This window comes from Cydia splendana, chromosome 1, assembly GCF_910591565.1.
Source record: "Cydia splendana chromosome 1, ilCydSple1.2, whole genome shotgun sequence".
Lineage (NCBI taxonomy): Eukaryota > Metazoa > Arthropoda > Insecta > Lepidoptera > Tortricidae > Cydia > Cydia splendana.
In genome coordinates, this window is record NC_085960.1 from 2137031 (window position 1) to 2150706 (window position 13676).

General features: G+C 36.8%; 1 protein-coding gene across 1 annotated transcript in view; it reads left to right on the top strand.

Annotated features, from left to right (window-relative positions):
- LOC134789436 (uncharacterized) overlaps positions 1 to 13386 on the top strand; it is a 30455-nt gene extending 17069 nt beyond the window's left edge. The window contains exons 9-14 of the mRNA XM_063760032.1: positions 928 to 1144; positions 4790 to 4928; positions 11120 to 11253; positions 11598 to 11739; positions 12529 to 12743; positions 13215 to 13386. Coding sequence (XP_063616102.1) covers positions 928 to 1144; positions 4790 to 4928; positions 11120 to 11253; positions 11598 to 11739; positions 12529 to 12743; positions 13215 to 13365 — 998 coding nt within the window. The 3' untranslated portion in view covers positions 13366 to 13386. The remainder of the gene's footprint in view (positions 1 to 927; positions 1145 to 4789; positions 4929 to 11119; positions 11254 to 11597; positions 11740 to 12528; positions 12744 to 13214) is intronic.
- Positions 13387 to 13676: the final 290 nt, after the last annotated feature.

Below are 13676 nucleotides of genomic sequence, written 5' to 3' on the forward strand. Positions count from 1 at the left end.
TTAAAATATTTGATATTTTGTATATTTTCCTCGCAATCGAAGTGAAAAGCAGAGTGTACAACAAGGGCATAAATGTCCATTTTTACCCTCGTCTACTATTTTGGTCTTCGCTTCGCTCAGACCAAAAAATTGCCTCGGGTAAAAATAGTTCACTTTATGCCCTTGTTGTACAATCTACTATTTCTCAAACATACTCCAAAATGTATGCGTTAATGTCACGAAATGAAGACACGAAGTTGCTCATTTATGGCCTCGGCCAAGAAGTAATGTAGGGAGTTAGTATGAAACGTACGTATTGTCCGCTGCTCTAACTTTTTAAATTTGCTCACTAAGATTAGACTGACGAAGGAAATATTACATACAGCCAACGACCACTCTCTCTGTTGCGACAAAAAAAAAACATTTTTATTTTAGGTTGTATTGTAGGCACAATTGCTTCATAAGTCAGAAACGCGCATGTGACACCCATAATATAGGAACATCCATAGACTAAAAAACCGCTTAGCGTTACTTGTTAGTCTCCATAGGTTACGGTGGCTAAAATCGAGAAAAAAACTGTTTAAAAATTGAATTTAGCGCGGAGCAAGTACCAGGGCCTCATGAGTTACGAGAAGGTGTCGTTGACCAATGCGCCGGGCGCGGCGGCCGGGACGCGTGCCAGTATGAAGGTATTGCGGCTGGTCGCGTATCTTAGCTGTATACTTTGGTTAGTTTACCTATATGATTCCACTAGTTTAAAGTATTATTATTACTTGATTAAATGATTACTTAGTATTTATTTTAATTATAATATTTTCTTACAATGTTTGAGAAAAACACTATACAAGCCTTGGCCGGAACAGGGAACGACTCGGCCGTCTACCGCAATCTCGTCCTGCAATCCCTTACTTCACGGCCTCTGCAGTAATGTGCTATTTTATTGAACAGAACAAGAGCAAGCCCTATCCGAAGAGATGGAGTCGTCAGCGTGCGCCCGCGCCAGCGAGGCCAGCCGCGCGGCGCGCCGCGACGCGCGGGCGGCGGCGCTGCGCGGCGCGCGCATGAACATACAGAACGGCCGAGCTATGCTGGAAGCGGCCCGAGCTGAGGCCAGGGACAAGGCCAATGAGATTAAGGCTGTGGACGTCGAAATTGCTCGTGCTACGTAAGCAAAAACACTTTTTCCATGTTAAAATCATGAATTGTCTTTTTAATGAAGTGTGTCCGAAATGAGCGACTGAAGACAGCTATTTCATGACAATGACAGTTCCATTGGGCTATGTAATACCTACCTTTCGAACTCCATGTCTGATGTAGTTGAAATAGTACATTATTGTCGAGGATTCGTTTTAAACGGACGACCTTGGGAGTCCGTTTAATTGAATCCGAAGCCAGCAAGTAGCCTTCCAGCCGAGTCATATATAGTGCTTTTCTCAAAAATGGTGCAAGAAATATAAATATCATAGAAATATTTTACAAAAGCAACGTTCTTACGTATATATTTTCACAGAAAAAAGTAGAAACAATTGAAAAAATTAGCTTTGCCGCCTTTTTATTTTTTTAATAAAAAAATAGAAGTGTATTTTTCTGCCGAAAATACGTCAACCTATTTGAGACAGCTAAATAGTCGCGGTACTAATCATCTGTTTGGCTGTTTAATGGGCCTGTGCCTTCATTTGATATGGCCATTTCAACTTTTAAAAAGTTTGGAACTCGACAAATAATGGAATTTGTATGCAACATTGCAGTCCCAAAATCGAGACTGCAATGTTTTTAACTTTTTAATTTTTGACTGACCATCAACTACGCGCTGCGCGACCTATTTTTTAAACAGCAAAGTCGACTTTGCCGTCCATTTTTGAGAAATAGTACATTATTGTCGAGGCTCGGAAGTAGCTACTTGCAGGCTGAGGATTCGTTTTAAACGGACGACCTTGGGAGTCCGTTTAATTGAATCCGAAGCCAGCAAGTAGCCTTCCAGCCGAGTCATATATAGTGCTTTTCTCAAAAATGGTGCAAGAAATATAAATATCATAGAAATATTTTACAAAAGCAACGTTCTTACGTATATATTTTCACAGAAAAAAGTAGAAACAATTGAAAAAATTAGCTATGCCGCCTTTTTATTTTTTTAATAAAAAAATAGAAGTGTATTTTTCTGCCGAAAATACGCCAACCTATTTGAGACAGCTAAATAGTCGCGGTACTAATCATCTGTTTGGCTGTTTAATGGGCCTGTGCCTTCATTTGATATGGCCATTTTAACTTTTAAAAAGTTTGGAACTCGACAAATAATGGAATTTGTATGCAACATTGCAGTCCCAAAATCGAGACTGCAATGTTTTTAACTTTTTAATTTTTGACTGACCATAAACTACGCGCTTCGCGACCTACTTTTTAAACGGCAAAGTCGACTTTGCCGTCCATTTTTGAGAAAAGGTATATTAAATGTTGTTAAGTACGGTCTGAGGGACAGAAATGTGTAATGTACTTAAACTAGATTTGGCTGTTTACTTTCTTTTAACTTTGTTAATTATGTCTGTTTTTATGGGGCGACATATAGCTAGTTTGTTAGTGCGCGACACCTTGCAATTTGTGACTATGCGCTGAAACTTGGCACAGTTGATTCTTAGCTGGTCATGAGCAGACACAGACCGGGAGACCTCGAGAGCCACGTCTCATTTAGTGGGAGGGGAGGGGGGGAAGTTCGACGCCGCCGCGCTTCACTTGGAGCAACATTTCTCTAAAACTGTACCTATTAGGGCATGTGATATATCATTTTCGGATAAATTAAGGATGAGGAATTTTTTTTTGGAACCAAAACAATGCACTTTCTAACAAAAAAAAAACATAAAGTAGAAAAGACAAAAAAACGTATCTTGGATTTTTTCATAATTCCCAATTTTTTTTAAAGTGTAGTAGGAATCTGAAAACAAAAAATATAGTTGTAAAGCTACACTTTATTACGTTTATGAAAATATATAGTTTATTATACAAAACTGTTGTTACATGGGAGATAAAAAATAATATTAAGCGTGGGCCAGAGTGATCTCAATACAAAATATTATTAATGTGGGAAAGTTACTTATAATTTGTTCTACAATCGTTTATTTTTTTAGTTTTTCGTAAATAGCTCGTAAACGGTAGCCCACAGCAAAAAAATATCTTGTACGTAAATAATCTGTTTCAGATTTCTTATAAAATAAGTACTACTGTTTTTCGCTACCATCAATATTAAAAAAAATATTGAAGGGAGAAAATAAATACTTAGGTCCCCTTTTTTAATCATTTGTAAATAACTCGTAAAGGATGGCCAATAGCAAAAAATATTTTAACACATGAATAATTAGCATAAAATTTCCTACAAAAAAGGTTATTCAAACTTTTTCGCTAGGATCAATATTTAAAAAGGGGACCTTAGAATTTATTTTCTCTCTTTAATATTGATCCTAGCGAAAAAGTTTGAATGACCTTTTTTGTAGGAAATTTTATGTAAATGATTCATGTTCTTAAAAATTTTTTGCTATTGGCCATCGTTTACGAGTTATTTACGAATGATTAAAAAAGGGGACCTAAGTATTTATTTTCTCCCTTCAATATTTTTTTGAATATTGATGGTAGCGAAAAACAGTAGTACTTATTTTATAAGAAATCTGAAACAGATTATTTACGTAAAAGATAATTTTTTGCTGTGGGCTACCGTTTACGAGTTATTTACGAAAAACAAGAAAAATAAACGATTGTAGAACAAATTATAAGTAACTTTCCCACATTCATAATATTTTGTATTGAGATCACTCTGACCCACGCTTAATATTATTTTTTATCTCCCATTTATCAACAGTTTTGTATATTAAACTATATATTTTCTTAAACGTAATAAGTGTAGCTTTACGACTGTAATTTTTGTTTTCAGATTCCTGCTACACTTAAAAAAAAAATTGGTAATTATGAATAAATCAAAAATACGTTTTTTAGTCTTTTCTACTTTATGCTTTTTTTTTGTTAGCAAGTTCATTGTTTTTGTTCCAAAACTAGATTCCTCATCCTTAATTTATCCGAAAATGATATATTACATGCCCTAATAGGTATAGTTTTAGAGAAATGTTGCTCCAAGTGAAGCGCGGCAGCGTCGAACTTTCCCCCTCCCCCCCCCACTAAATGAGAGGTGGCTCTCGACGGCTCCCGGTCTGTATCTGCTCAAGACCAGCTAACAATCAACTGTGCCAAGTTTCAGCGCATAGTCTCAAAGTGCAAGGTCCCCATACAACGGTGTGCAGTAACAAACCAGGCGATATTCGTTCAATCGAAAAAGCCCCTTAATAAAGAAAAAAAAAATTTCTTCAAAATTTATTCGTTCAGATTTTTTAGAACAGCCTAATTCTTAGTAAAATGTCTAAGGGAAGTCGCTGACCCACTGGGCTGAAATTCGGCGCTCATTGACATAGAAACCAAAGTTGTTATTTTTAATATTATTTGATTGAAATAGGTTTTGCCCAGCATTATTATGGGTAACTTTTGAATTTGGGACGATTTGGCATAAAGAGTGTCCACTTATGTCTTTTTTTTTTCAAAAAAAATATATGGAGCAGGCAAAGAAAATCTATTTATTTCAAAAACCGCAATGGATATTATTGATAGATACTACGAATTATTTGTGATTTTTTGGCATACTACATAATTGCGTTTTTTTTTAATACCGATAATTGTTTCTATGGAAAAATGGTTATATTGGGCCAACGGCCCCTGTAATATTGGGCCAGCGAAGATCTACAGTACTTTTTTTAAAGGCAACTCGTGTCATTTTCAGCGCTGAAACGGCGCAACTGAGAAAAGAGTTGGAGTCGCAGAGCATGTCGGTGGAGGAGCGAAGCCGTCTGTTGGACGAGGTGGACTACGCGGCGCGTGTGTACGAGTCCAAAAGAGTTCTGGCCGAACAAATTGCTAAGGTAAGATACAAACTGCAACACTCTTAACTGTCAATCGGTGGACATTATGCCTTTTGTAATAAGGTTTACGAACTGTCTGTTAAAAGTGTGGGACATGGTACCGTTCTAATAGGGAATATTACGCGAAACTCTGCGTAGGTAGCGCCACCACCACTGTCTGTCACAATCTGGGGGTCTACCGCGAAACATTCTTGTATCGCGGTAGATCTAACCTCTCTATCACTCTCGCATATTCGAGCGATAAAGAGGCAGATAACTAAATTTCGATTTTCGTGTTTACCGGTAGGCCCTTGTTAACAAACCGCATTGATGCATCAATGTCATATTTTATTGTCTGTGAAAAATTGTCAAAAATCAGTTTAAGGCACAGTATGTATAAAGTTAGTCTATGAATTTACTGGAGTCGGTAGTGCTGCACTCTGGCGTCAGAACATTGCAGTAATATCCCCTATTGGCTAATATTTACATGTAACAAAAATAGTGGGGCTCCCTTTAACCCATTCATGGCCACGAACCGCCGAGCGTACACAATACGCCAGGCCACCATACAAACCGTTTTTAGCTAAAACGTATGACTCAGCTTATGGGTCTCGAGCCTGGCGCGAACGGTAAATAAATCGCCGCTTATGAAGCCGGCCAGTTGGACAGCATTATGCAAAATTTTTACTAACCACCGATTTTCTGTGCCTATCAAAAAAGAAACTAATTATTGCAGTTTGTAGGAGTGAATATTTTTACTTTCTACAAGCTTTTAATGTCTGACCAAGCTAAGTTGGCAGCAATTTTTATAGCTCAGCCTGTGCAAGTGTTAAGTTAAACGTCATAATTTCATATAAGTTTGACATTTAAATTACACTTAGGTACTCAGCCTGTGCTATCAAAATCGCTGCCAACTTAGCTTGGTCTGATTCTATTTAACTTGCCGTGTTTTTTGTTGTTGTTTTTTGGGGCAAATCTTGGAAGTTAAATTAGACCCGTTTCCCGATATCCCGATCCAGTTCATAGCACAGTCGGTCAGGTTAGGCGGGTTCAAATTCCGGTAATCCATAGCCATGGTCACAAAATACGAAATCACTAAACAGCACAGGAGGAGTATGAAGTCGCCAACGAATAAATCGTGACTAAATAATATTTTCCATGTTACTCCAAAATACATCTCTAATGGGGGATGGGATGAATCACATCTTGAACTCTTGTGACAAATACCACATGAAAGATAATACCGCCGCCGCCGCTCGGATGCATTCCTTGTTTATTGTCCAAGTGTGTCCGATAAGCTTACACCTGGTTGGTCATGTATCTTTGTTTTGGTAAACGCCATTATATTAGTAATAATAGACAACTTAAAATTAGGGATGTACCGACTAGTCGCCGACTAGTCGGGAAAGCCGACTATCCGGCCACATTTGTAGTCGGCGATTAGTCGGCGACTAGTCGGCAAAAATGGCCGAAAAACCGGGCAAGTGCGAGTCGGACTCGCGCACGAAGGGTTCCGTACCATAATGCAAAAAAAAAAACAAAAAAAAGCAAAAAAAAAAACGGTCACCCATCCAAATACTGACCACTCCCGACGTTGCTTAACTTTGGTCAAAAATCACGTTTGTTGTATGGGAGCCCCATTTAAATCTTTATTTTATTCTGTTTTTAGTATTTGTTGTTATAGCGGCAACAGAAATACATCATCTGTGAAAATTTCAACTGTCTAGCTATCACGGTTCGTGAGATACAGCCTGGTGACAGACGGACGGACGGACGGACGGACGGACGGACGGACGGACGGACGGACGGACAGCGAAGTCTTAGTAATAGGGTCCCGTTTTACCCTTTGGGTACGGAACCCTAATTAGTCGGCATTTTATTGGTGAAAGAAAAACAGAAAAAAAAGAAATCAACAGTCAATATTTACCATATGTTTATGTTTATTTTACTAAAATACCTATTCAGGGTGTATACGAAAACTTTTGTTCATATACCTCTACTTAATTGACCGTTTGGTCGTTATCGTATGTTGGTGGGCTGGTGTTTTCCTCTATAGGTCGATCTCAACTGATTCTCGTGTAATTTCATGGCCAAGTTCGATAGTTATTTTTTTATTATTATTCAGTTTTTGTTTTTTTTTAATGGTGGAGCTATGAGGAACTATTAATGTTATTGCAAAATTTAGAGACTTAGTCAGGCCACGTTGCTCGTAAAGACGCTGGCCACAGACTACGTACGGGAAATAGAGCCTTGGAAATACCTCCTACAAGCTGTACTGACGGTCTGCTCGGGATCGAAAAATAAAAGAACTGAAGACAGAAATTGAACGAGGATTCTTGCGGTATATAACACATTTTAGCCAAGCTAAATTATAATGAATAGCGCAACCAAAGGAGCAAAACTATTGTTTTTCACTCGAAATTATACGAAACTAATGATCTGGCCGACTAGCCGACTAGTCGGCCGACTAATCGGCAATTCGAGCGCCGATTAGTCGGCTAGTCGGCCAAATCAATAGTCGGTACATCACTACTTAAAATGTATTATAGTACTTACTTTCTAATCTGCCGTAGAAACCACGATGTTTGAAAAAACTTGTAAATATTTGTCACAAACTATTTGTAATAATCAATCAATCAATCAATCAAAATATACTTTATTCATGTAGGCCTAGCAACAAGCTCTTATGAATCGTAATTAATCTTAATCTAATTATCAGAGCAATTTATTGATGTTAATATTATTCCATAATAAAATTGGATTATTATACATATCAAATTTAACACTAAAAATTTCACAAAAGGATCGTCAAACATTAAAAAGATTGTATAAAAAAATACTAGTCTAGAATTTCTAGAATAAAATCTAAATGTCAAAAAAAAAGCATAAGTAACAAAAGAAGTAGATAGTATTACATCGGAATATCCATTTCCTCATCATTAATCAAATATGCCTAATAAATAAATAATCATTTCGAATAACAATTAATCCCACGTTGTAATATCATTCATGTAGTCTTGTGTGGTATAATAAGCTTTAGAAATAAGTTTACGCTTTACATAATTCTTAAATTTATTAATAGATAATTCAGTAATATGGTTTGGAAGTTTATTATAAAATCTTACACAATTACCCATGAATGATTTTTTAATTTTATGGAGCCGAGTGAAGGGCACTGCGAGCTTATGTTTATTTCTAGTATTAATATTATGAATTTCACAATTTTTCCTAAAATTTACAATATTTTTATGTACATACAGAATATTCTCATAAATGTATTGACAGTGCACTGTCATTATGTCAATTTCCTTAAATTTATCTCTAAGTGAGTCTCTATGGTTCATTTTGTATATTGCTCGAATAGCCCTCTTCTGCAGAACAAAAATGGTATTTATCTCTGAAGCACCGCCCCACAGTAAAATACCATATGCCATAATGCTATGGAAGTAACTAAAATATACTAATCGAGCTGTTTTCACGTCAGTTAACTGACGGATTTTGCTCACTGCAAAAGCTGCAGAGCTCAGTCTATTCGAAAGAGTAGCAATATGGGGACCCCACTGGAGTTTAGAATCTAAAGTTATACCAAGAAAAACTGTACTATCAACTAATTCCAATTCCTCATCCTTCACAATGACACTTGTTTGCACATGCCTTACGTTACTACTAGTGACAAACTTAATACATTTAGTCTTTTTCTCATTTAACAATAAATTATTAACATTGAACCAATTTACTACTTTTGAAATGGCATTGTTTACATCATTGTAAGCTTGTTGCTGTCGTTTGACTTTGAAAATAAGTGAGGTGTCGTCTGCAAACAATACTATATCATGGTGGGTCTTAACAAGGAATGGCAAGTCATTTATGTAGATAAGGAACAGGAAAGGCCCCAATATTGACCCCTGTGGTACACCCATAGAGACCAATGACCCAGGTGATCGCTGTCCATTCACATCGACCCTTTGTATTCTACCATTTAAGTAGGACTTAAGTAAATTCAGTGCCGATCCTCTAACTCCGTAATAATGAAGTTTCCTGATTAATGTTTCATGACAAACACAGTCGAAGGCCTTAGATAAATCACAGAAGACACCTAAAGCATCTCGTGACTCCTCCCAGGCATCGAAAATATGCTTAATTAGCTCAACACCGGCATCGGTTGTTGAGCGACCCCGTGTAAAACCAAACTGCTTATTATGCATCAAATTATTAACGTTAAAATGTCGTACTAATTGAGAAAGAACTAATTTTTCAAAAATCTTGCTAAATGTTGGTAGCACAGATATCGGTCTAAAGTTAGTGGGGTCAGAGCTGCTACCAGATTTAAATAAAGGAATTACTTTACTATATTTCATTAGATCAGGAAACTCGCCGCAATCAACACTGTTGTTAAATATAACTACCAAGTCAGGCGCTACAATTTCTACTAAGGATTTGACAGCATGGACAGAGACTCCCCAGAGGTCATTAGTTTTTTTGACATTAATTGATTTAAACGCCTTTATTACATCTGAGGTACAAACATGTTCAAAATGAAGGTCTCCACAACACTCTGGAGCGTTATGTTTTAATAATGTAACAGCAGATGAGGGTGATGAATTTAAATCCTTAGTTGTGGATAATGGTACCTCGGTGAAAAATTTTTCAAATTCTGTAGCTACTTCTAAATTGGAATCTATAATTTTGTTATCAATGTTTAGTTTAAGCTCTTTAATTGTGTGTTTAGAGCGACCAGTCTCCACATTTATAACTTTCCAGGTTGCTTTAACAATGTCGGAACTACTTTTTATTTTCTGACTTAGATAATTTCGCTTAGCTATATGACAATCTACTTTAAACTTCTTCGAATACTCCTTCACATGTTCTTTAAATTCATCACTCTGATTAAACCGCCGTTCCTCATATAAGGCATACAGTTCACGTCTTCTTTGATGTAAGTCCGCAGTAGCCCACTCACTAAAAACTGATGCACCACTAACTACGACCGATTTTGAGGTGAATATCGCATTATAATGATCCATAAAAGTGTGAAAGAATGAATTATACATACTATTAGGACTCATATCGGAAGACAAAAAGGGTAGCGCCTGAACTAAACTTAGCTTCATTCTTTCCACGCGGTCCGAGGTTACTGGTACAAAAGTTATTTGTTTTCTCATGGTATTTTTCCTTAATGCCTCAAATACCATTAATTGACCTAAGTGGTCTGATTCTAAATTGCTGATAACTTTTTTAGCAATAGGAAAAATATCTGTGAAAATATTATCTATACAGGTTGCACTAGTAGCAGTCACTCTAGTGGGCTCCATAAACATGTGGTTGAGATTACAAGATTTAAAAAGATTCAATAATCTACAAGACATTGTTGAATTTTCCATAATATTTACATTAAAGTCGCCGCATATAAGCAATTTCTTACTAGAAGATGATATTTTACAATACATATTAGTTAGTGGTGACTGTTACAACCGCCTTGTTCTATATTGAAACGAAAAAAAATTAACCTTAACATCATTGTTAGTAGGTAATTGCCTAAGATACAATACAACGATCACCAAATATTATGACATAAAAGTACAGTGGGAGAAAATCCTCGTTGCCTTACCCCTCATACAAAACAAAATATTATTATACTACGGCTTGGTTCCTACAAATTGTTGCTTACCATCATCCAAACAGTAATCAGTTGTAAAATGGTACAATATCAAACAGCTTCAACATGAAATAAGCTTTAAAACCAGCCAATAAAGTTTATTTTAGCCTGCTACGGAAACATAAATATAGATCTTTCTGTTTTCTTGCATCGCATTATGTATCTAGAATTTCAGTATATTTACTATATTGCACTGATAGTAAATCAAACTTGAATATTCGAGACCCTGTTTTCATTTAAAAAAACGTGTTTATAATTTTTTATCCTAATATGCCTTATAGAAATGGTTGTTAGCTTATATGATACTTACGTTATTACATCAAATTACGTTTCGTTTAAGTTTAAATCAGAATTTATTCAGGACTCACATGTGAGTCACTGGCCCTGCGGAACTGTTTGAGCATGACCCATACGCTGAGTCGCTGGCCCTGAATGGGTTAAGGGCTTATTTGGTGTCGTATTCTCATTAGGAAAATGTAATGGATAATTTTTTTAAATTATAGTTTGGCTGCATGTTAAAACAATGCATATTAAATAAAGATTAATATGTTCACAGATGGTGCATAGCAGAGAAACGGAGCTGGCTCTGTGGCAGAAGAAAACTCTGGACAGTTGTGTGGAATACAAGCAGGGGCTCATCCATCTCAGCGCGCAGTTCCCGCAGGTAGCCGCGATGGCCGTCGACGAAACGTGAGTAAAAAAATAAAAATAGATCGTAAACGAACGTGAGTAAATAGATCTTGATAATCTTGATATAGAACCCTTTTCAAAAAAAAATACTTTAGAAAATAGAAAGACGATTGAAACGAATATTAATACAGGAGTAAAAAAATGGAAATACTTTAAAATAAAATGAATGATTGGATTTACTAAGAGACGGTTTCATGATGTATTTATGTATATACTTCACAACGCGTAACAATCGTCATAAAATATAGGTGACTATGTTTTAAAACCTTGTTCTACGCGCAAACTCCAGATGAGTTTGTAACTGTCGTAGATAAGCATTTTAAAGCGGGTGTTTCTATTTACAGCAAGCTGATGGATCCGTCCAGTTTATCAGCGGCCAGTTCAGCGCTAGAAGCCCTGAAACAGCTGTCTAGCCAACTCACACAACGCCGAGCCCAGCTCGCCAGGACTCGCTCCAACCTCGCCATGCAACGGCAGGCTAAACTGGTATGTTGAAGTGTCTTTTCTGAATACCAAAACCGCATAATCTGACAGATGGATTTACCCGAGTTTGAAGTTAAGCGACTCAATTTTCAACCGTAATACGGCTGGATTGCATTATAAAAGTACAAGCTAATATTATTTTGTATGTAAAATCACTAATAGTATTAGCTTGTATTTTATTATGCAATAGGCCCCAGCAAAGGAAAAGTCTTGGAGTCAAGTGTCTCTTAAAAGTGAATATTTGAATGTTCCAAATATCTTGACCTAGTTCTCGTAAAATTTATCAGAAATGTTCGGTTTAAAGATTCTTTATTCTCATAAGAATTTGTACAATTCACTTAAAATGAGAACTTAAATATATACATTTTATTTACATATTATGTCACAAAAGGAGCGACAGACATTGATTAAAATAACATTTTTCATTTAAAATTACACAAGCATTTTATTATATTGCCGGTAAGTATGATTACGTTTTTGTATTAGGAGATTTTGGATAATGTTGTGATAAGTATATATTAACTACAACTTGTAAGTTGTTGTTGTAACTTTTTGTCTATTTAAGTTACCATGGAAATCTATTTTTCATAGCATCTTCATGAAGTAACATTCTGTGCAGATTGAAAATTTAGCTTGTAATACAGTTATTTAAATTTAAACATATTTATTATTTACTTGTAATCTATTATAATTTGGTTTGATTTGCAGATTATGATATTGTAAATTGATATTTTTGATAGGGTCTTTATTCGAAATCATTAACATCAACTCCATAAATATTTAACCTTACAGGAAGAAGCCCGAGTTGCAATAGCAGACTTAAAAACAAAAATCCTCGCAGCGGAACAAGCTCGCGAGGCCGACACCACCGCCGAGGCCGCTGAAGAGGCCGCCGCGGCGCAATGTGAGGCCGAAGCCACCGCTAAGCTACAGGCCTATAAGGAAAAGGACGAGGAGTTCAGGAAGGTGCATGAGGAGATGGTGTTCTGGAAGAAACAGGATGAAGCGTAAGTATAGAATAAAGTACAATTATAAGACAAAGATGACCGAGGCCGCTGGAGAAGCCGCCGCGACGCAATACGAGGCCGAAGCCACTGTCAAATTACAGGCCTACAGAGAAAAATATGAGGAATTCAGGAAGGTGCATGGGTAAGTTGCACGCAGTTATGTCTCGTTTCAGTTTTAAAATTGTAAGTGTCATAGTTACAGATGTAGTGCATAATTGTTTTCCATCGTGTTTTCCATAGTGCATAATTGTTTTCTCGGAAACGATCGTATTTGTCATGCTATGATAGTTCAGTCAAAGTCAGTACTTTTTGTACCGAGACAGACTGAAATAGCAAGACACGTAAGTTTCCGTCAAAATACGACGGAATAAGTTGCTATGGCCGATGGCGGAGGGGAGGGGCAGCTGCCCTCTGGCGACGCCCATTAGCCCTCCTAATACTTTTATTTAGAAGATATAATTTATTTCCCAGTTGGAAGGCGAAGTTGTCGGCCATGCACGAATACATCCGCTCACTAAAGGAGACCCTGCCCACAGTGCTTCAGGAGGCCTACAAAGCGAGGGCCGAGCTGGTGGCCGAGAGCCTCGCACAGTGGAAAAACACCGCCGGCCTCGCCGAATAACCTATGTATATGCCTTAGTTATGTGTACTTGTATTGTATTTTTATTTAGGAATAGATTTGTGAATTTAAGAGTTATTTTATTCGATATCTGAAAAATATCTTTCGTTTATCAAATACTAAAATTTCTTCCTACTCTAATGCGTTAGTAAGACGTCTATATTTTCCTTTTCTACCCACTCCCATTTCTTCGGCATAAAATAACCTACAATTTTACTATGGGTGTGCTATGGGCTATGTGCGCGTATGATGATGGTGATTGTCCTTCCCCAGGCCTCAATCACTATCCATAGCAAATTTCGTTTTAATCAGTT